Here is a 24,136-nt window from a genome sequence, read left to right on the forward strand (position 1 = left end):
TTGCCGCATTAGCCTTAGTTTAGAGAATAGAACTGCAGTTCTATAGTGCCATGTCTCCTTTCAATAATATTTGGATATCTATGCTTGAAAAATTAATAAAAAGTAATAAATTTCACAAATTGCCTGAAATGCGTCATTCTTTGTATTTAACTCTCTGTATCGTAGAGAATGTCCTTCCTATATCCTTATATGAAATAAAGACTTTCTGCAAACAGGGATGTTGTATATATTAAGTATGTGGTCTCTACGTGACATCCTGCCCCAAAAGGAATAAGTATAAATACAAATAATAAAAAATGTCCCCCACCAGTATTAGCTAAAACCATAAACTTGTATACCGAGAACATCTGTGGGTCATGTCACCCAAATTTATATTTGACAAGAGTTGCGTGGCAGGGCGCTTGTGCCTGCTTTGTCAAGGGAAGCTCTGGGGTTGCCAGGTTCCTGAGTGATGGGTCTGCACTTGGTGTCTGTGGGGGCTTTGGGTGCCCAGGGCCATGATGAGTTCCCTGAGCGGGCTGGGGAGGGCGGGCGGGGCTGGCCTGTGATGCGCTCTGGGTTCTGTGACATCACAGGGGCCGTGTCACAATGGGGGCAGGTATAAAAGGCCTCAGCGTGTGCCGCTGCCCCAGTAGAGCCTGGGCAAGCGGTGAGTGCACAGCAGTGAGGAGACAGGGCTGGGAGAGGCCAGGAGCTGCAGAAGGGCTGGAGCAGAAGCTCCGGTACCGGGCCGTGCGTTCTGGCCCCGCAACCAGGGCCCGGCCCCGGCGGCAGCGCCTTGCTGAGGGCGCGGTGCTTGCTGGGGCAGCGGTGCAGGCCTGGCCGCCCGCCAGCTGCCGGGGACCCTCTCCTTCCTGCTGCCACTTCCCTGCGGGTCCTGTGCCCCACTGTCTGTCTCCATTCCGGCCCCACTGAACCCCTGCTGTGTGTCCTCCTGCAGACCATGGCTTTACTGCCATTGATCGTCGTGCTTGTGCAAAGCCTGATCCAGTACCCCCAGCCGGCTGGGGATGGGCTGGATGAGGCCACGCACCAGCGAATCAAGGAGCGTCAGGAACTGCTGGACCACGAGATGGCTCGGCTGCTACAGGAGCTGGAGGAGCAGGACAAGGGCTGGGGCGCCGTGCTCTTTGGTGCCCTGCAGCAGCAGTGGCCATTTTGGGTCCTTGCTGGAGTCCTGCTCCTCTTGGGCCTGTGGTTTAGCTGCAGGAGAAGGAGCGGTGAGGCCAGCAACAGTGATGTACGTGAAGGTGAAGACAGCGTAGATGGACAGGAAGAATGTACGGAGGTGAAGGTGCAGGAAAGCAGCGATGCCAGTGAACAGAGAAGCAGAGGAAAAGAAGACCATGATGGTGGCAAGGGAGAAAGTGGCAGTGGTGAAATGGAAGACCGAGAAAAGACCGGATATGCGGGGAATGAGCAAGGCATCCGTTTAGTGGACCGCATAGAGTGGCCTGTGGAGGACCTGGAGAGAGGCTGCTCAGTGACAGCAGAGCTGATGGAGAGCTTGACGCGTGTCTTTGTGGACAGCGTGAGCAATAGCTTCTACCCAGTGCCTCAAGAAGCCATCGGGGTGGGCAGTGCCTTTGAGGGTTGGAGTCCCCGTGACTGGGATGGGGTGTACCGTGTGCTGGTCCCACTGAATCCCCCACCCGGGCACGCCTTCCACCTGGAGTTGAACAGCGCAGGGCAGGTGGCAGCAAGGACCTTCAACGTCTGTGTGGAGCTGGTGTGCACGTGCGAGAAGGAGCAGCTGGCAGAGAAGCCGTTGTGCTTCCTGCACCACTCGCGGAAGGAGCTGCGGCGGAAGCAGAAGCGCAGCCTCCTAGGGACACTCTGCACCGGCTCCTACCTGGACGTGGCAAAAACCTCCCACTGGTTCTGCCAGTTGGTGAGAAGCTCGTGGCTGCAAGTGCCTCAGTGGCACTCATGGCACTTGGTGTTTCAGCCGTGCAGCCGGTCTTGCCAATTGCAGCTGAGCAAAGGCAGGGAGAGCCTGACGGTGGAGATGCTCTTTGGGGTGCGCCGAGGGGACTCTGACATCTTTGTGGTCAGCCAGCCCACCAAGGCCACCATGATGGCAAGCACAGCGTGGGCCGAGATGTACGCTGTGGCAGAGGCGAAATTCTTCCAGCACATCGCCAGGCAGCTGCCGTGTGAGAGCTTGCACCTGAAATGCCTGCAGCTCTTCACCTGCATCCTGAGGGACACAGGTTTTTCCAGCTCTACCTGGAAGACTGTGGTCATGCACGTGCTGACCACAGTACCGCTGTCCCGGTGGCACAGGAGAGCATTTGCACGGCGGCTGTGGGACATCATGGCGTACCTGGACCGCTGCCTGCAGCTGACACACCTGAGGCACTTTGTGCTGGGCAATGAGAGGCTTCCTGCAGAGATCAGCTTGCCACCAGTCATGCGAGGGCTTGTGCCACCCAACCTCTTTGAGCACCTGGCCCGAGATCCGGCCGCCCACAGAGAGGCAAAGCAAGCTTATGGTCGGCTGCGATTTCGCCTCGGGGTGCTGCTCTCCAGCCACTGAGAAGAGTTCCCTGCACAGAGCAGTGATGGGGTGTCACATCCGATGGCAGCCACCTGAACTCTGCATAGCTGGTACATTTGTCACTGGCCATCCTGAAGCTGCTTTCCTGCCCCTGAGGAAGCAAGATGCAGCACATGGATTCGCTGTGCAGACACATCTCTGGATGGCCTTGCCCTTCACCTTCCAGTTCCAACAGTGCTGCTGACCACGTCGGTGAGGGAGAAACCTGCTCCACCTGCACATCCGCATGGAAGACAGTGAAGCGGATAGAGGTTGCTTAGAAGACGTTGAAGACAGCAACCTAGCCATATGGTTATGGTCATAGTGAAGTTAATTTGTTTTAGCTGTAGCATTAGTTGTAGTTGTAGTTGTGCATCTAACTGTAGCTGTAGCTTTAGTTCTAGTTCTAACTTTAGCTGTATCTGTGGCATTAGTTGTGCATGTAACTGTAGCTGTATCTTTAGTTTTAGTTCTAACTGTAGCTGTAAGTGTAGCATTAGTTGTGCATGTAACTGTAGCTGTAGCTTTCATTGTAGTTGTAGCTGTAGCTCTAATTAGACTTGTTTATTAGCATTCATTCCAAAGGCCGTTTAGTGTTGGTTTTGCCGCATTAGCCTTAGTTTAGAGAATAGAACTGCAGTTCTATAGTGCCATGTCTCCTTTCAATAATATTTGGATATCTATGCTTGAAAAATTAATAAAAAGTAATAAATTTCACAAATTGCCTGAAATGCGTCATTCTTTGTATTTAACTCTCTGTATCGTAGAGAATGTCCTTCCTATATCCTTATATGAAATAAAGACTTTCTGCAAACAGGGATGTTGTATATATTAAGTATGTGGTCTCTACGTGACATCCTGCCCCAAAAGGAATAAGTATAAATACAAATAATAAAAAATGTCCCCCACCAGTATTAGCTAAAACCATAAACTTGTATACCGAGAACATCTGTGGGTCATGTCACCCAAATTTATATTTGACAAGAGTTGCGTGGCAGGGCGCTTGTGCCTGCTTTGTCAAGGGAAGCTCTGGGGTTGCCAGGTTCCTGAGTGATGGGTCTGCACTTGGTGTCTGTGGGGGCTTTGGGTGCCCAGGGCCATGATGAGTTCCCTGAGCGGGCTGGGGAGGGCGGGCGGGGCTGGCCTGTGATGCGCTCTGGGTTCTGTGACATCACAGGGGCCGTGTCACAATGGGGGCAGGTATAAAAGGCCTCAGCGTGTGCCGCTGCCCCAGTAGAGCCTGGGCAAGCGGTGAGTGCACAGCAGTGAGGAGACAGGGCTGGGAGAGGCCAGGAGCTGCAGAAGGGCTGGAGCAGAAGCTCCGGTACCGGGCCGTGCGTTCTGGCCCCGCAACCAGGGCCCGGCCCCGGCGGCAGCGCCTTGCTGAGGGCGCGGTGCTTGCTGGGGCAGCGGTGCAGGCCTGGCCGCCCGCCAGCTGCCGGGGACCCTCTCCTTCCTGCTGCCACTTCCCTGCGGGTCCTGTGCCCCACTGTCTGTCTCCATTCCGGCCCCACTGAACCCCTGCTGTGTGTCCTCCTGCAGACCATGGCTTTACTGCCATTGATCGTCGTGCTTGTGCAAAGCCTGATCCAGTACCCCCAGCCGGCTGGGGATGGGCTGGATGAGGCCACGCACCAGCGAATCAAGGAGCGTCAGGAACTGCTGGACCACGAGATGGCTCGGCTGCTACAGGAGCTGGAGGAGCAGGACAAGGGCTGGGGCGCCGTGCTCTTTGGTGCCCTGCAGCAGCAGTGGCCATTTTGGGTCCTTGCTGGAGTCCTGCTCCTCTTGGGCCTGTGGTTTAGCTGCAGGAGAAGGAGCGGTGAGGCCAGCAACAGTGATGTACGTGAAGGTGAAGACAGCGTAGATGGACAGGAAGAATGTACGGAGGTGAAGGTGCAGGAAAGCAGCGATGCCAGTGAACAGAGAAGCAGAGGAAAAGAAGACCATGATGGTGGCAAGGGAGAAAGTGGCAGTGGTGAAATGGAAGACCGAGAAAAGACCGGATATGCGGGGAATGAGCAAGGCATCCGTTTAGTGGACCGCATAGAGTGGCCTGTGGAGGACCTGGAGAGAGGCTGCTCAGTGACAGCAGAGCTGATGGAGAGCTTGACGCGTGTCTTTGTGGACAGCGTGAGCAATAGCTTCTACCCAGTGCCTCAAGAAGCCATCGGGGTGGGCAGTGCCTTTGAGGGTTGGAGTCCCCGTGACTGGGATGGGGTGTACCGTGTGCTGGTCCCACTGAATCCCCCACCCGGGCACGCCTTCCACCTGGAGTTGAACAGCGCAGGGCAGGTGGCAGCAAGGACCTTCAACGTCTGTGTGGAGCTGGTGTGCACGTGCGAGAAGGAGCAGCTGGCAGAGAAGCCGTTGTGCTTCCTGCACCACTCGCGGAAGGAGCTGCGGCGGAAGCAGAAGCGCAGCCTCCTAGGGACACTCTGCACCGGCTCCTACCTGGACGTGGCAAAAACCTCCCACTGGTTCTGCCAGTTGGTGAGAAGCTCGTGGCTGCAAGTGCCTCAGTGGCACTCATGGCACTTGGTGTTTCAGCCGTGCAGCCGGTCTTGCCAATTGCAGCTGAGCAAAGGCAGGGAGAGCCTGACGGTGGAGATGCTCTTTGGGGTGCGCCGAGGGGACTCTGACATCTTTGTGGTCAGCCAGCCCACCAAGGCCACCATGATGGCAAGCACAGCGTGGGCCGAGATGTACGCTGTGGCAGAGGCGAAATTCTTCCAGCACATCGCCAGGCAGCTGCCGTGTGAGAGCTTGCACCTGAAATGCCTGCAGCTCTTCACCTGCATCCTGAGGGACACAGGTTTTTCCAGCTCTACCTGGAAGACTGTGGTCATGCACGTGCTGACCACAGTACCGCTGTCCCGGTGGCACAGGAGAGCATTTGCACGGCGGCTGTGGGACATCATGGCGTACCTGGACCGCTGCCTGCAGCTGACACACCTGAGGCACTTTGTGCTGGGCAATGAGAGGCTTCCTGCAGAGATCAGCTTGCCACCAGTCATGCGAGGGCTTGTGCCACCCAACCTCTTTGAGCACCTGGCCCGAGATCCGGCCGCCCACAGAGAGGCAAAGCAAGCTTATGGTCGGCTGCGATTTCGCCTCGGGGTGCTGCTCTCCAGCCACTGAGAAGAGTTCCCTGCACAGAGCAGTGATGGGGTGTCACATCCGATGGCAGCCACCTGAACTCTGCATAGCTGGTACATTTGTCACTGGCCATCCTGAAGCTGCTTTCCTGCCCCTGAGGAAGCAAGATGCAGCACATGGATTCGCTGTGCAGACACATCTCTGGATGGCCTTGCCCTTCACCTTCCAGTTCCAACAGTGCTGCTGACCACGTCGGTGAGGGAGAAACCTGCTCCACCTGCACATCCGCATGGAAGACAGTGAAGCGGATAGAGGTTGCTTAGAAGACGTTGAAGACAGCAACCTAGCCATATGGTTATGGTCATAGTGAAGTTAATTTGTTTTAGCTGTAGCATTAGTTGTAGTTGTAGTTGTGCATCTAACTGTAGCTGTAGCTTTAGTTCTAGTTCTAACTTTAGCTGTATCTGTGGCATTAGTTGTGCATGTAACTGTAGCTGTATCTTTAGTTTTAGTTCTAACTGTAGCTGTAAGTGTAGCATTAGTTGTGCATGTAACTGTAGCTGTAGCTTTCATTGTAGTTGTAGCTGTAGCTCTAATTAGACTTGTTTATTAGCATTCATTCCAAAGGCCGTTTAGTGTTGGTTTTGCCGCATTAGCCTTAGTTTAGAGAATAGAACTGCAGTTCTATAGTGCCATGTCTCCTTTCAATAATATTTGGATATCTATGCTTGAAAAATTAATAAAAAGTAATAAATTTCACAAATTGCCTGAAATGCATCATTCTTTGTATTTTACTCTCTGTATCTTAGAGAATGTCCTTCCCATATCCATGTATGAAATTAAGATTTTTTGCAAACTGGTATGTTGTACATACTAAGTATGCGGTGTCTCGAGCATTCCCATAGAAATTCTGAAATATTGACGTGAAAATGCCCTTAAACACCTGAAGTTTTGCAGCAGAAGTTTTTAGGAATCTTTGGAAAAGTTTTCTTTACACCATCACTTTTATACCATCCTGGGGAGCAATTCAGTCCTAAGACACGAAGACAGAGAAGTCTCTAACTGAAAACATGTGGTTTAATACATCTTTTTTTGTCTTCTCATGACCAGTGTTTTGACACAAAAATTGTGAGTGCAGAAAATCATGTTTTCTGTATTCCTGGTTATCTGTGTTCGTGTAGAGTGGCCCTGCTGGTCTATGAATATAACCTTTTCCACCAGGCCTATATAATACTGTGTAGCAGTGAGAGGCACTTTGCATGCACAGCTTTATCCTTGATGAGATGGAGCTGAACAAAACATAATTTACTTCTTGCGGTACATAGTAGAAATTTGTAGTAGTTTGGAAGTATTTCTTCTCTTTGCCTTTGTGCCAATACATCTGGGGTCAGCTTGTCAATTTTAAACTTAGAATTCCTTAGCAGTTTGGAAGTATTTATTCTCTTTGCCTTTGCACCAATACATCTGGGGTTAACTGGTCAATTTTAAACTTAGAATTTCTTAGGAATTGGATAAATTGCTGCAGTCATGCTGTAAATACTTTATCTCAAAAGTTTGGTTGACAATTTCTAAAATTCCCATGTAAATTTTCATGTGTACTCTCCAGAATGAGAAAGGACTTGCTCCTATGTAAAGGAAAGTAAGGCGACCTCTGTTTTGTGGTATATATGAAAATTATACAGCCTTTAATTTCAGAGGCCTTCAAAGGTGTCATTAGGTGCAACTGTTTTGAAAGAGGTTGAGATGTTGCCTTTCTGCTAATTTCAATATGGTTTTTCATTAAAAAAGTGTGTAACTGGTCACAAAGGGAATTCTGAGTCTCAACCAAGTTGGCTCCACATTGCTGCATTCTTACGCCGTGCTGGAATTGAGGAGTGGTAGCTTCGTCACCGCAGATATGACTTGATGCTAAGAAGCCTAAATATGTTTTATAAATGCAAATACATATTATCAGAACAGAATGACATTTTTACTCTTGAAGCCTTTTTGCTGTGGCTCTGCTGCTGGAGATTTTTTAAGAGTTTTTTTTAAGTAATCAATGATCATGCTGTTGTAAGCCAAGTCCACTGAGATACTGTGCTAAATGAGTAAAACTCAGTCACTATTCCAGCTTCTACCACTCAGCAGTGAAATATTAACCCAGAAGGGAGTTAGCTGGATTCTTTCTAAATTACCAAGCTGGAAAAAACTATTTAATTTTGAGGAAAACAGCAAGTAGAGACTGTAAAACTGAGTGCTGAACATGTAGTCATGAAAGACCATCCCTGTAACTAACTTTGTTACTGTGCCTTGTGAGAATGCTTTTTCTGTGTTAGCCAGGCTACAGAGATGCAGTGATTCAAATTGACAGCTTGCTCTAAGCTTCAAAATCTTTGGGAAATGTGCTTTTCACAGTAAATTTTTCCAGTGTAATGTCCTTGGTGATAGTAAATATGTCTCACTGTGAAGGGAAATTTCAACGCATAAGATTGGATTGTGTTGTTTTATGGAGTGAGAACAGTTATTAATTCGGCTGCAATTTAATCAACCCTCTGTTAATGTTTACTTGTGAAGTTTTATTAGGTCATGTTACAGTTATAATCTTATCAATGGTCATGCTCAGAGTCTTACTTGCAAGCTGTTTTCAGTAGTAAATTACTGGCCAAACCTGATTCTTCATTGCTTTGCAGCTTGTGTTGTCATCTGCGTCAGTAAGAAAGGAGTGTGCAGTGTTGTCATTTCAATCTGGAATATTCTACGGATGTTTTCCTTATGATGTAATGAAATAAATGATAGTACAAGGCATCAGACAGGGCTCGTTCCCACTTGGGCATTTCAGTCGTGAGGCAGCATTTTCCCCTAAATGCGGTAGCTCTTCTAGGTGAGGGTTTTTTTACTGAGAAATTCTAAAACTACTGAAATTCTAGAACAGATGAGAAATATCCATAACCATTTGGAATGGTTTCTTCAGAGATCATTCCTTTCAAATAAGAAGGAAATGGGAAGAAGAGAGGAGTCTCAGTCAGCATCCTTCGTGTATGTGGAGAATCAAATCCACATATTTTTGCAATTGACACTTTTGCAAAGGCCCATGCTTTTATTTGTACAAGCATATAATTGATCATAAGTGAGGACTGAGGTTTTTATAGTACCATGTTAACCGTGAGCTGTTCCTAAGTGATCTTGGTGGCAGTTAATAAACAGATCTTTTAAAGTGTTTCTAGTTCAGAAAACAAGCCCTGTCATCTTTGTCTTCACAGAAACTATGAGAGAAAGGACGGTGCTGATGTATAACCGTGTAGTGCCCAGCATTGGATATAATTTTTCAATGTGAAGCAGGATTTTTTTCCAAAGAGCTGCCAAGTAAATCTCACCTAGTGGAATAGGAGTGGCAATACACGGCAATTTGTTTTCAGATTGTACCTTAACAACACCATGTACTGAGCCAGACAAACTCACATAAACTTAAATAGAAGCGACTGAGCCAAAAAATAATTGTCTTAATTATATTCCAGTTAGACAGATTAGTAATAATAAAATATTTTTCCTCCCAGAGTGATGTTTATTAGCCAGCACCAGAACTTAATATTTTTTTTGCCTGTCATATGGTTTGTGGGAGACCTTGGAGAAAAATATTTGGGTGGGTTTTTTTTCCTTTTATTTCATTCAGGATTTTTTCTCCAAAACACTGGCCCTAATTTTCATCATGATCAGGATATGCAAATGACTTTTGCAGTAAATCTGGCTTTTCTAGCAGGAATGCTACATTGTCCATCCAGTGCCAGGAAGGTGGAAATAACCTTAATTTTGTACTCAGTTAAATACAGGATTTGCCTTTCTGTGTGATGATTTCCAAATAGTTTAGTTTGGAGAGTTTGCTTGTGGAAGAACTGATTCACATGTTTATTTTCTTTTCCCCAAAGTAATAACTACCAAACAAGACTTAACTATCTTTGTGCTCTTTTCTATATGTTGTGTCCTCATGCAGAATTACATCCAGAGTATTCATTAGGCAGAATGTTACAGATTTTTTATTTTAGAGCCCTTTAGCTTTTTTGCAGCTTTATAGAGTCTTTCAGTAATTTCACAGAGCATTTTTTTTCTAATTACATTTTTAAAGAGATTTAAAGCTACTGTTAATTTACAGTAAAACTTTATTGTCAAATTTTTGATTTTAATAGGATCTTAGAGGTGTTGCTACTGGATATTCGCCTTACTATACCATCCTCACTGAATTGGAATAAATTATCTTTGAAGATCCCTTGACTGGCTAGAGAAGGAGGCCTGTGTAAACCATGTGAAGTTCAACAAACCAAGTACAAGATCCTGTACCTGGGTCAGGGCAATCCTTGATATCAACACAGACTGGATGGTGGATAGATAGATTGTGTGATGAATAGGTTGAGTGCAGCCCTGCAGAGAAAGACTTGAGGATACTAGTATATGAAAAAAAAAGGATTTGAGCCAGCTGAGTGTGCTCACAGCCTGCAAAGCCAGCTGTACCCTGGGCTGTACCACAAGAAATGTGTTCAACAGGTAGAGGGAGGGGATTCTGCCTCTGCAGTCTGCTCTGGTGAGACCCCACTTGCAGTCCTACATTCAGTTCTGGGGCATCCAGCTCAAGAAAGACGTGAACCTTGGAATGAATCTTGAGAAGAGCCCTGGTCGTGGTCAGAGGGCTGTAAGACCTTCCATTTAAGTTCAGGCTGAGAGGTTTGGGGTTTTTCCCCAGGAGTTAAGATGGCTCTGAGGAGACCTTATTGTAGCTTTTCAGTGTATAAAAGGGCTTGTAAAAAAGATGAGCAAGGACTTTTACCAAAACCTTTAGTGACAGGACAAGGGGCAGTAGTTTTAAACGGGAAGAGAGTAGATAGAAAGTGGATATAAGAAAGACATTTTCTATTATGGGAGTGGTGAGAAACTGGCACAGGTTGCCCAGAGAAGCTGTGGATGCCCCATCCCTGGAAGTGTTCATGACCATGTTAGGTGGGCCTTTCACCAAGCTGATCTAGTGAAAGATTTTTCTCCTCATACTGAGGGAGGTGAACTGGATGATCTTCAAATGTCCCTACCCACTGCTTCCTGCTCCTAATTATTCTTGGCTGGCATTCACCTTCTTTGCTGCTTTATATTTGGAGCACCAAATATGGTCAGGTATTGATCCTTGAGCATGTGTATGCATGATTATGGTAATATAAACATAATTTGTTTTCTTAGCATGAAGGAAAGATATAGCACACATTTTGCAAAGATCTATCTTCTGTGGTTTCTAATTTATGTTTAATTTCTGGTTCTACTATGCCATCATACAGATAATTTATTCAGAAAATTTTACATAGAAAAATATTTTGTGAAAGTAACTATTACCCAATTTGGAAGTATAAACCCCCCCAGAGAACCCCAAAGTTAACAGGAACTGTATTATGGCTTTGGAAAGACATGCTCCAAGACTGCACTTATCTCACTGGTATACTCCATGCTGGTTGCATGTATTTACAAAAGACACTGATGAGTCATGTATAAACATTTTGATTATAAAGATTTTCTTCATTTTCCCACAGACTTGCTGCTTTCAAACAGCTGCATCCCATTCCTGGGCTCAGCAGAGGGGCTTGATTTTCGAACCCTGCTGCTAGATGAGGAGAGGGGCCGGCTGCTAGTCGGGACAAAGGACCACATCTTCCTGCTCAACTTGATTGATGTAAACAAAAATGTAAAAAAGGTCAGTGTGCTTTCCATGGAGTTTAGCTCCTAAGTTAAATTTTGTTAAATTCCTGTTTTGTTTGTTTGGGTTTGTATTTTTATTTATTTATGTCTTCACTGGGTAACTGCAGATTCGTTGTGCAATGCAATTTACCAAGATTTGATAATCTCACCTCCCACAGTTATACATATTATCTTTAATCAATTGAATTTCTCATGCTATATGATCTCCTGTGTGACTGATGACCTGCAAGAGATTAGCTATGTGGAAGAGCTCTGCAGTGCATGAAAATGGCATCAAAATATCAGCAAACAGGGAAAATGTAGCTCAGAGTGTTCACCTCTCAACTCCTCTGGTCATGGTTACTCTCCTCATTTAAAAGCATTTGGAGGGAAATTACTGAAGACAGCTCTTTCATTGCTTCCTGGCATCACTGGGATTGCTTTACTGTAATACTGAACAGAGCAGAAGCAATTTGGATGTTTTAAATTATAGTAAAATGTAAGTGGCAATTTTAGCATTTCTGTTAATATCTGGAATTACTAGTGATAGGAAAAGCTTCCACTGGGATCTGCTGTAGTCCCTTGCCTGTGCCCAGTGACAATGTGTTAAATTGAGATAATAAGATGACAATTTAGCCTTCAATATTTCTATCAGACATGGTGAACTGGAGCTTTTGTAAGCACAGTTGACTGCTACGAGTGAAAACCAGATGCTTACCCAGGAACACATGAAAACTGGTTTCCTGCTTCTTCCAGATATGAAGAAAATTTGAATTCTCAGCTGTGTTTGGTATTTTCTTTAGGCACCAGAGGGGGGTTTTAAATTACTGGGTTCTGCTGCCCGCTCCAAAGAGGTAACTGACCCTGAATTAATTCGATTGCAGGCAGGGACTGAACAGGTGGAGCAAGATACTATTTTGCTCACATGTTCGAGAGCAACACTTGCTGTCATTGTATAGAAGAGATACAGTACCAGGCAGAATATCTTGTTCCCTATCTTCACTTCAGCAATGCTGCACATGCCAGTTTTTGTACAACTCAGATTCTGAGTATTTCAGAAAATTTTTTCTTGGGATGCTTTATCAAGTGCTTAACTTGCTTCTGTCATCTCAGTAACTGACTCAAAATCCACCTCTCCCTAAGGATATTGCATTAATAACAGCACTGCTAATTATAATTGCAAATTTTCAGACTACAAATTGATTTTTGGTGTAGGCTTTCTGTAGAAAACAAGTTTTGTTTGTGTGAAAAGCAGGCTTTTGTTTCTGTGGGATGCTGCTTGCCTCCTGAGAGATGCTGAGTGCTGTCACTTCCCATTATGTTCAGTGGGGCTTTATGAGCCCAGACCTTGCTGGAAGTGGCAGCACCCTGCATGAGCCACCCCTCAGTCCAAGCTGGTGACATTTTGTCTTTGGCCAAGCCCCCACTGATCATTATGGACCTTGTGCCTTCCAGGAAGAGCAGAACACAGGAGAACTAACCTGCAGTCAGACAGTGGTATAGATGTTAGAGAGAAAAGACTCTGTATTTGGAAGGAAAATTTGCATTTCCTAAGATGAATAGAGAATGTGTGCTTACATATCTGTGGTAACCTGAAAGGAGGGAATGAAATTCCTAGCCACTTGCATATCTAGACTAAATATGTGTGCAGATTCAAATACTTCTACTTGTTTTAGTAGTAAACTAATAACAGTTTAACTATTCAGATAATATTTAACTTCTCAGAAGAAAACACACGAGGCAAAATTTATCTAAGTGGGAAGAACTGACTTGAGAAGCCTTGCAGAGCATCCTGGTGTGATGATTTCCAAGGCCTTCATGGGCATTCAGCAACTTTATAAATGTATCTTTTTGCATAAACACCCAGGAAGCACAAGGCAATATCACACAAGTGTTTCTCTTCAGTTCCACTGCTCTTGGCTGGTTGAATCTTGTCAGTGCAGGGAAGGGATGAGGTGAAGGAAGTAGCATGAGGAGCTGTGTGTAAATCTCAGTGCTGAGGAGGATGCTGGAGGATTCTCTACAGTAGCAGGGAAGTGTCAGAAAGTAGCATTTGCCGGTGCTGTGTTTAGACTGACCCTAGTTTGGGTTGGCTCCGGGCCAGGCGGCTCGCTTCCAGGCTTTCTCAGCGTGAGGAAACCACACATGTTGGGACTACAAGGGTCTGAAGTGTGTCCTTTGTACTCCTCTGGAGCACGAGTCGTCTGGAAAAAATAATCTGCTTATACACAGCCACTAAAATGAGTAGAAATTGATTAGAATAATACGTTTCTGCCTGTAAATGATGTGTTTATTAATGGCTTTGAGGAAGGAGTGCTAAAAGCAAGCTGAGGGGGCAAGAGACGTATAACAACTTTGAGACTAGAATGCAAGATTGTTCATAGTTTAGGGTTTCCTGTATTTAAAAAAAAGCTGAGCATTAACTTTAGAATGCTCTGTACTGGGTAGATTCATCTTATTTTAATAAAGCTCTCAGTTTCAGATATTTGCTTTGTTAGGAGCTACTGATACCTCCAAAAGCCAAGTCAGAATCCCCAACAATTTATTCTCATATGTGGATATAATTACTTGGCAAGATTATATTTTAGAGTCTGAAGCTCTGTATTAAGACATTTCTGGAATAGTATTCAAAGAAGCATCCAAAGCCTTGTATCCTGCTCCCTTCTCTAATGTATACTTATATATAATTTAATAACTTCCTTTTTAAAACCTATTTATTTACCTAAATTAGTTAATTTGACCTACATGTATTAAGTTATGGCTTTATTTCCTGGTGTATTTTTCCTTATGAAATAAACCAATAGTTCTGCTGGAGTCCCAATACCTTAAATCATTGTAGTTGTTATTCAATTTATTGTGTAATAGGTTGAAAACTTCCTTAGCTGGCAGCTTAAAAAAAAGTCTGTCCGGTTTCCAGTGCTTGCAAACCTCATTATAAAACAACAGTAAGTACCACAGTGCAATAAGCAAGTCTTCCAGAATGACGGGCAAATGCAGAAAGCTAAAGTGATTATAGTCAATAAATATATAAAGTTTAGCAATGGATAATCATTTTCCTGTAGCAGGGATATATTTTCTCTGAAGTTTTCCTGTACAGAAGCCTTTAGCTTCTGTTGCTGCAGTGGCATTATCAAGTGCCATAGTCTTTTTTTGAAAGATGCCTGACATGCCTGACAAATTCTGCAAGCTGTTTGCAAACTGGAAGAATTGTGATTTCTTCCTATGAGTAAAATAAAGATGATCAGTGAAAAAAAGCAGTTCTGCTGAAGGCCTCTGTGCCATTACCATCAGAAGTGCTGTGTAAAACAAAAGGATGTTTAACAGCATGAGAGGCAGGAAAGCTAGAGAAGAAATTTGGAACACCAGGCTCTAGGATCCTGCTGGAAACATTACTTTAGTACATCGAATTTTCTCGTGAGTTTGCTTAAAGCCTTTTCTATTTTACTCCCTAAGCTAAATAAATAGGAAATAGAGCATGTTGTCAGCTGGGTAAACAGTGGGTAAATAGCTGCAGAGCAGGGGTGCCCCTCTCTGTGGCTGTGCTAACAGTGCACACGGGGTTACATGTCAGCACGATTATCACGGTGCGATCCGCAGCGCGACCCGCCCAGCTCCGCGGGAATAGGAATGCTATCAAGGCCTGACAAGCTTTTGAAAAGCTGCCAGCCTGCAGGAGCTGTCAGTGCTAGAAGACACAGCCCCATGTGGGCCAAATAGATAAACATGTCAGATCCCCAATAGCAGCTTTGGAGCAAGCTGTTTTCATCTGTCCCAGTGTGCACTGGCTCTGGGTCACAAATTATCTTCACTTGGAGCATCCTTGGTTTGTAGTTGCTACTGTTTTTCTGGCATGTACAGCTGTCTTGTGACATCCTTGAATGCCCTCTTGTATTGACTATTTTATGTATTTCACAGGAAAAAATATACATATCCAGAAATATATATTTATCTGCTGGGTAAATGCTTATGAAATAGCTGCACGTAATTTTTTTCTGTAACTCCAGTGCTTGCCAGCAGTTCAAGTGGGCTTGTATTTCAGCACTATTTGCAGTGTCACCCACCCATCTCTGCAGGAAGGGGAGCATGTATGCAAATACATATGCATATTTATGTAAAACAGCACCCTTGAGATACAGGAGCAGAATTTTACATTCATTGCTCTGAGAAACTTTCTGTCAGTCTATATAAGCGTGGTCTCAATTAGGAATGAACCCAGTGGGAATTTAGCCAATACTGAAAGGAGGCTTTGGTTCTTGCCATCAGACCTGAGCCTCAGGAATACATAGGGAGTCTGAGGTGTTTATTGCAGCCTTGAAACACAGTAATACCAAGTTGGTCCTTCTTAAAAAATATGTGCAGCTTATTCTATAGCTCAAAGGAAGTTAGCTTCCTGCCTGTCAGCAAAACTACAGACAGTCTGAGAGTGAAGCCTTCTTGACCTATCAGAAGAAAAAGTTTGCCAGAAATCATTACTGAAGGCCAGAGAGTCCTGTGGGAGCCACTGGAGATATCTAAACTTAGGAGAGTGGGGCAGCAGGATGATCTAGGATAAACCCAGTGAAACTTCAGGTTAGGGACTTTCAGAGGCAGAGGTGATACCTTGGTGCTTGCCAGCCCTTGGAGGGGTGGTGGACTCCCCAGGAACCACAAACAAACTGCAGCAGAGGGGTCTTATAAAGAGGGGTTAATAAACCTCAGAGCTATTTATTCTACAAAGTTGTTTGACAGACTTAAATTTAGGCACCTGTGTAGACAAAGTGAAAGCTTTTGAAAAGTGTTTACAGACACAAAAGCACAGATGGAGCAAAACGTGAAGAAAGCAGTATGAATCCAGAATGACAGCAGTCCTAGGTGGAAGAGAGTGTCTCTGTTATTTCCTTTTGCATTGTTGCCATAAATTATGTTTCCATAAACATCCGCTGTCATTTTTGTGTTTTACCCATGTGTTTAGCTATAAAGAATGGCCAGTATCCTGCTCTCTGAAAACATTTGGTTATGTTGATCATTGACTTTTTCAAAGGTAGGATTTGTTTTTAGTCTGAAGTGATAAACATGTCAGGAGCAATGCCATTTACCCTAAAAATCCTGGTGTTTGGTTTCCTTTTAGGAGAAACAGACAGTAGTCAGAAGTCTGCTGTGGTTACACTGTGGAAGATTAAATGTAGAAGCACTGAAACCTTTTAAGATTTCGTACAGTGTAAATGAAATCATCATCTGGTCTATTTTCTTTAAGCTTTCACATGTGCTCGTAACATACACATTAAAATGCACTTTTCAGAAAACCCTTGAGGATGGAAGTATTGGCTGCAACTTAAGTTGTGTTGGAGATCACATTTTAAGAGGAGAACTAGGGCATGTGGAGATGTTGCTTTGTCCTAGACAGATGCAATATTAAAGCCCATTTGGTTCTAATATGAGGTTTCAGTCTTAACAGCCACCTGCCAAATTAAAGCTACCAAAATCTTGTGAATGTGTCTTCCAAATATACAACTTTTATTTTCCTCTGACTTCCAGTGCATTTTACTCAGTTTGACAGCACCATGAAAATAAAGAATGCTGTGTACTGACACTGGCATTCCTGCTGTGTTGTAAATCACTTTGAAACAAGCCTCATGTTCTCTCTTCCCCCTTCCTGCTGCATCAGATTATATCTATCAGAGATCCAATTTTCTGTAACTATGAAATAATTTGAGATAGAAATTCTGGTCAGTTTATTTCCTGGATGCATGTTGCAGGTACGGGAATTCTTGGCTTTTGAGTATCTCTTTAAATATTTCTGGGAGTTAGCTAAACCTTGATGAAACTGCTAGAAAGAAAGCTGGATGAAAAACCATTATGGACAGCCTGGTTATTTTTCAAATACAGAGAGAAGTTTGAATGAGGAACTTAGATGTTTAGGCTTCTCTTGTTTGCTGATCACTATAAAATATGGAATTCCAGAGTACAGCAATTACAGTGGGAGTCAGTACCAAGACCTGCTAGGGGTAACCTTCCTGTTAGGATTTGTGTGTGGGCACAATCTGTCCTGTTCTCCAAACTGTGGACTTCCATACGGCCCACATTAATGCTGCAGATGTGAGATATTTAGAGAGCAACTGGTGTACGAATATGGTGTGCTAAAACCAGATCATTTTCTCATTAGTTAGTGCTGTTGGTTAGTGTATGGTGTTAATAATGTCAAGGTCACAGGGTCATTCCCTGTACAGGCCATTCAAGAGCTGAACTAAATGATGCCTGTAGGTCCCTTCCAACTCAGAATATTCTGTGATTCTGTCATAATTGTAACACTCTTTGTTTTCCACAAAATAATACAGAGAATGCATTAAATTCTTTCCAGTGTTTTCTGGGAAATTCAGTAAATTTGTAGTGCTTGCAGTAATTTTCAGTGAAGTGACCTGGGGTCAGTATACAGCAGTGACAAATGTCCTAGTTCTCAGGATGCAATCCATGAACACCCACTCTTATTGCATTGGGGCATAACATTTGTGATATTGTCTTGTGCAGCAGGGTGACATTCTTATTGGATCACTGTCGTATGTTTTCTCAGTGCTCCTTGATCTTTTTGTTTTTCTTTGCTTCTGATTTTTGAGCTATGAATTACAAAGTTCTTCAGAAAATCAAGAAAATAAATTTAAAAAAGGAAAGTCACGTTATTGTCATTTTACTGGTGGGAAAATTGAGACCTGACTGTCACATATAGTAAGGCAATAACAAAACTAGGATTAGACTGTCTCCTGGTTTACTTCAGTCTGTTTGGCTCATGTTGCCTTCTTTACTGTACTCATTTTATGGTCCCATTGAGCTAAGTCATGAATCCTTTTTTTTCACACAGAGGGGTAGTTTTTCATAGAGAAGAGGTTCTCAGGGGGAGTATATTGCATATGCCAATGTGACAAAGGGTTTACAATTCAATCTGGCTTTGTTCTTTGGAAACTGCAGTTGGGACTGTCATATGGAGAATTTATCCATATCAATGAGCCCTAGCTTCTGAGTTATAGTGTACATGCTTCACAAAGCCTTAATAAGACATTTTGATGCCCAAAAAGCTGTAATTTTATTGCATACCTTCCTTGAAACATCAGTATGATGAATATCTAGTACATAGAATGAAACAAGGGAAGAAAGCTGGCCTGCTTTTGCTGAATGAAGCAGCTGTTTAAAATCTGTATTTTCATCTAAATGGTTTTATCACCTTTTATTCCTTTAAAATAGGAAGGGAGCAGTCCCTCTCTTCCCAGGCCCCAGATTTGGCGTGTGAGTGTTTTGATATGTGCCAGTCAGCTGATGTCCCTCACTCCTGGTGGAGACACACCCTGCTGGAGCTCCATGCCCACTAGCAGAGCCCTTTGGGGTGTGTGGTACCCGGGGCTGCGCTGATAGAGAAGCGCTGCAGCACGTGCATGGCATCAGGCACAGGAGAGGCTCCTGTGAGAGCCCCAGGGCTGCTGGAAGCCAAGAGCCTCAATGGGGCACCCAAGCGCTGGCTGCTGGCATGAGCGTGGCTGTCCTGGAGACCTGAAACTGGAGGGAGTCACGTTGGTCAATGGGTCTCACTCCCTGCTATCAGCACCACCTACCTCATGGAGCAGTTATTCCTTTCATAACCCAGCTGCTCTAAGTGGCCCTTTGGGATACTTCATGCAACTTCTTTAGGAATGTTGTTGCTGTGGAACAGATCCTTGTTGCTCCAGTGTTTCAGATGTAATATTTGTTAAAATCCACAATCTGATATATATTTATTTATGAGCAGTTTATACCGATTTCCTCTGGCTGTTTATAATTCTGGTCTTCAGAGCCCTTTGATTCTTTCTGCATAATTTAACTCCACGTGTATTAATGGTGCCTCTCAACTTTCTGTCACTGGCATGGGTTGTGGCAGTGTTCTGGGTTTTTACCAAGGCTATTGAAGAGTACATGAAAGAGGATGAGTTCTGTTCCTTGAGGGGCTTCATGAGTAACTTTATACCTCAAGTTCTTTACTTATCAGATCTCTTTTTTTTCTTGTACTAGTGCTTGTTTTTTGCAGCTGAGCTAATCAGTTTCCATGAGACAATTTAGTAAATACTTAAGTGGAGGTATGAGGCAGAGCAGCTCTAGCACCTTAATGTACTTCAGCTGGGTTACTAAAATGCAGTATGAGAGTGAGCCAATATCTGTTTACAAAGTTATATTGTCTTCTCTACCACACTCCATTTTCATTGGAAACTTGTATTATTTCTTCCCTAGCTAAAAACTTGTTCTGAAACCTTACAAGCATATGAAGTAAGACCAATGGGTTTTTTAATTGTTTAGGTAGCTTATGATCATCTTCTTTTGTATTGTGACATCATATAGCATTTTCCACTCAGTTTATGAAGTCCTGAACCATCCTAGATTTAGAAGGTTAATTAGAAGTGACTCTTGAAAAAACTGAAATTTTACACAACATTTTTACATTTTACACAACACAATCAGACTTCACTGTTTGATTTTTGAGAATCCCTTCTAAGGATTTATAGTCTGAAATATCTATTAGCTTAGGAACAAAATCTGATAGAGAAAGATAGATACTGAAGAATGAGTAAAATACCAATATTATTAATTCATGACAGATAGCAGCTGAAATTAAGCTCTTTTGGAATGAGAAGGGTGGATCCATATATTTTTTATACATATATATATATATATGCACACACAAGTATATACACATGTGCATATATTTGTGTGTGTGTATATATATATATATATATATGTTTGTCATCCACATACCAATTTATATATATATATAAATAATACACATTTAAAAAAAATTTACTTTCCTTTTCATTCCTTTCTTATACTAAAAATGTGTATTCAGTGGACAGGCAAATGTTACTTTTAGAAGCCTGCTGCTCCTGATTTGGAAAAGACCTTTGTGGTTTTAAATGTTTTGTTTTAATCAGAAATCAATTTCCAGCTACCCTTTAAAGTGATACCTTATCTGTCCTACGCTTATGTACTGCTTAATTTTGTACTCCTGGGAGGTATCCTTTCTCTCTGATAGAAGAGAGCTTATTAAATTTCATTTATTAGAAGAATTTAATTTTTTTTCCTGTTGCTAAATTTAAGAAAATATTTGAAGAATGATTTAAAAGTAATGGTAAGATTGTTTTTTGTTTTAATTGGGCAATAGAAGATAAAAGCTGGAAATCATGACAGTAGCCAACCTTTGGAATTTTGATACGGTTATTTTAAAAGGAAAATAAACTGAAGATTAAGAAAAGAATCCTATTTAAGTATATAGTTCACATATTCCAACTGGCTGCATTCTTGCCTTAAATTCAGTAACTCCACTAAGTTGTTCTAAGATTTCTCCATACATTTCAAATACAGATGCAACCATAAAATATATTAAATATATAATTTTTACTGTTTGTAACACTAAATGATTATAACTTAAGTCAAGGTTGTTGTCACCTTTAATATATAGTGCCTAGTTATCTGGTTTTTGTTCCCATTCCTTGAAGTTTTTGTTTATTGAGGAATTTGGGGAAAAAAAAAGAATTTGTTAATAAGCTGTTAGCATTGTGAATAAAGCATGTAAATAGGAAAAAAAAAGCCAATTTAAAAACTTCAAACCATTTAAAAGCTCAGTTATTTTAAATATAACAGAAACTACAGGAGCATGTGGTCTTACTTTTTCGGGAAATTGTAAAACTAAGTAGCTCATCAGAATAAAATATAATAGTAAAACTTAATTTCACCCCCTACAGAAAAGTCCAAACGGATGTGTAACATTATTTGTGTCAGTGTTTGAGGGACCCAGACCTGTGGTACTGTTACACAGCTTGTCCTGTAATAAAAAATGAGGCTTATGCTTTCTTACTCAGCACATCAACTCATTATTTAGTATGTCATTTTCGTGATCTATTACAATTTAGAACTGACAGTTTCTGGGAACCTCTCATTTCTCAGATATAAAGCAAATAAATATCACTTTTACTACCCCATATATAATTGCAAATTGATTTTCAAGTTGGATCACTTAGCTTCACTTTTCATTGTCTAATGTGGCCTTATATAATGCTAAATACTGAGGCTGTTGAGTAACTAGAGAGTAAAACAATTGATTTTTTAATATAATTATCTATGGTCAATTACCATAGAAGTGGGGGTGTGTGGATTTCAGCCTTGTAGGACAAGCACTAATTCCCATGAAGGAATTTGTAGAAGAATTGAGGGTAAGTCAAGTCCATTAACCCTTCTGATGCCTTGAAGCAGATGTCTCTGTTTTTAACTCCTCTGGTTCTTCTGTATATTTGACAAGGAGAGCTGGGCATGTTCAAAAGCCTGCAAAGGGATGTCTTGTCTGCCTAATTGGATAATTAAACCTTGGCCAAACATCTCCCAAGCCCCTTGGCCTCCAGGCTTCCTTGTAAATGATTCAGGGTTCTTGGGCAGAATTGGGCATAAAGTTTATGCACAAGAGAGCTGAAAGCTCAGACAAATCTCCTTGGCTACATGTGCTTGGAGATCCATGATCTTACATTTCTCTATCCGTTCCTTCTCATCAGTTTTTTTTTCACTGGTAGCTTTTCATCAGCTTTTCTTCTTAAACTTAACCTGTGTTGCTATTGAGGCTCATCCCACTCTGCCCAGGCAGAGACCAGACTGGACCTATCTCCAGCTCTTCTTGATATTCCCAGTATTTTCTGTGCTTCCTGGCACTGTGCCCTGTGCCACCTACACACCCTGGCACAGCTGATTTCAGATTGCATTTTCATACCTGGGTGCTATGACCACATCATTCTGAGAAAATGCTCTGGGAAAGCAAAGTTGTGCTGCAATGCTGTTACACTGTCTTATCTCTGACTCCATGTAAATATTGTTGTAGAGGGTTAAGTTTTAAGTAACTTAAACTACTTTATCTATACTAAGAGGTTTTTATCAGAAAGGTAAATTCACGTGAGAGGAAATTAATTGCCTTGCAGAAATCCAGTGCATCCATTTTCACTGGGAATGCAATAGGGAGAAGTAGAATCAAAAGTGTTTCCAGACTGAGAGAAGCAGTGAGTGTAGGTTTTGGGGAGTGATAAAGGTACTTGACACAGGACACTGGCTGTTTGCTTTCCTTACCCTTGTGGGACTGAGCCTGTGTATGTCAAACCACTTCCTACAAGGTGCCAAGAGCTGGGTGAAAGGGAATGTGACAACAGCCAACTCTTCTTGTATGCCATTAGGTTGTGCATCCTTCCTTGATGATGTTTTTATTTCTGATGCCTATTACAATAATTCTTCATTTTTATATATTTGCTATATAAGATTTTGTAAAGAGTGATTGGAGACTACTCAAAAGCATCTGTGACTGCTAATGACCTACTGACTGGTACCTGAGACTTGAAGCAATGTGTAATCAATATTTGTCTAAAAATTAGTGTGATTTGTGGTGTTTTGTTTCTCATAACTGTTAGTTATGAAATATAATAATAGTTTCATCTTGTTATAATCAGAAGTACAAAATACCCATTTTTACATGATTGATTGTAGAAGAATTTGTATTTAGCTTCTATTTTAAATTTAATAGAATTAAACACTAAGTCATATCCAGTCTTGACTGCTTAACTGAAGTCAATTAAACAGAACCTGAACTGTTGTTCATTGATATTTCTTCACTAACATAATTTAGACTACAGTAAGTGATACTGTTTTGCCATTGGGATTCATCTACATTAAAACCTATTTTATAGAATCCTTCAGGGCAGATTAAAAAAGAAAGAGAAACTGTGTCAACATTTAATGCCACTTATCCAAGGTCCATGATTCTACTCTAAACTTCTGTTTCATTTTCTCAGTAAACTCAGTTAATTTTGATGGGTGACATTTTTAAACCATGCACTGTTGATTTCTGTCAAATGTACTTTTTGTTCTACAAATTTCCCTTTAGCAATCCTCAGTTTTTTGAACTCAATTATTTTCATCTGAAAATTGGCAGAAAGAGCTAAGTATTTTTTTATAACAGTTATGCCAAATCCACTGGTCTAAATTGTTCACAAATGTAATTTGCCTGGCTTTGCAATCAGCTTAGTTTCCAGATGATTTGGCTCATCGTAACTTTGAGGGAAACACATGATGGTGACAAGGTGCCCTGGCCAGATCAACTGAATGCTTTTTAAAAGTACAAGTGGCCAATGAAGAAATAAACAAAGATCAGGGGGTTGATTTAAAACCTCTTAACTTTTTGTAATGGAATCTTGTATTTGAAGACATGTTCTTTTCAATTTACAGGCAAGGTCTTTCAACATGCATGAATCTGTTTTAACAGTTAATTCATATTATAATTATTCTATCAGTCATAGGACAGGTTATAATCTTCATAATCTTTGTTTTATTTTAACTGTGTTACAGATTTACTGGCCTGCAGCAAAAGAGAAGGTAGAATTATGTAAATTAGCTGGGAAAGATGCCCAGGTATGTATGATATATATTTTTTATTATTGCTGTGATTTATTAATATCTGTGTGCTTGTTGCCAAATGCACAAAATGCTTTAGGAAGCTCCTGTTACACTTTTTATGAATTAATGTCCCAATTGTTTTTTCTTAATTAAAAAATTACATTTCTGTTGTTTTTAAAATATTAATACTTAAAAAAAATTCAATATTGCAGGCAGCAATCACGCTATATTTTTCTTTGATGTAATAAATGCAGCTGAGAGGTGAATGGACTTACCTCAGAAATGTATACCAGGCAATACTTCCATAAAATCCTCTTTTTTCACATTAAAATGCTTCTTTTTTTCTTGGGAGTGTCCTGAGTGTAACTTCATTATAATTCTTTAAAGAAACAGAGAAGTAGA

General features: G+C 42.3%; 3 protein-coding genes across 4 annotated transcripts in view; all 3 read left to right on the top strand.

Annotated features, from left to right (window-relative positions):
• SEMA3D (semaphorin 3D) overlaps positions 1 to 24,136 on the top strand; it is a 145,245-nt gene that overhangs the window by 57,117 nt on the left and 63,992 nt on the right. For both annotated transcript variants that reach the window (XM_074538772.1, XM_074538771.1), the window contains exons 3-4: positions 11,179 to 11,339; positions 23,687 to 23,749. In XM_074538772.1, coding sequence (XP_074394873.1) covers positions 11,179 to 11,339; positions 23,687 to 23,749 — 224 coding nt within the window. The remainder of the gene's footprint in view (positions 1 to 11,178; positions 11,340 to 23,686; positions 23,750 to 24,136) is intronic.
• Positions 933 to 3,820, top strand: LOC141728744 (inositol 1,4,5-trisphosphate receptor-interacting protein-like 1). The gene has a single exon (XM_074538773.1). It carries the CDS (start codon positions 944 to 946, stop codon positions 2,537 to 2,539), a length of 1,596 nt encoding a protein of 531 aa, XP_074394874.1. The 5' UTR covers positions 933 to 943; the 3' UTR covers positions 2,540 to 3,820.
• Positions 3,820 to 7,662, top strand: LOC141728746 (inositol 1,4,5-trisphosphate receptor-interacting protein-like 1). Its single transcript, XM_074538775.1, has one exon. The coding sequence runs from the start codon at positions 4,085 to 4,087 to the stop codon at positions 5,678 to 5,680; it is 1,596 nt and encodes a 531-aa protein (XP_074394876.1). The 5' UTR covers positions 3,820 to 4,084; the 3' UTR covers positions 5,681 to 7,662.

The sequence above is a fragment of the Zonotrichia albicollis genome, chromosome 4 (genome assembly GCF_047830755.1).
Source record: "Zonotrichia albicollis isolate bZonAlb1 chromosome 4, bZonAlb1.hap1, whole genome shotgun sequence".
In the NCBI taxonomy this organism is placed as follows: domain Eukaryota; kingdom Metazoa; phylum Chordata; class Aves; order Passeriformes; family Passerellidae; genus Zonotrichia; species Zonotrichia albicollis.

Coding starts and splice junctions, on each gene's coding strand:
- LOC141728744 (XM_074538773.1), top strand. CDS start 944: ATGGCTTTACTGCCATTGATCGTCGTGCTTGTGCAAAGCCTGATCCAG.
- LOC141728746 (XM_074538775.1), top strand. CDS start 4,085: ATGGCTTTACTGCCATTGATCGTCGTGCTTGTGCAAAGCCTGATCCAG.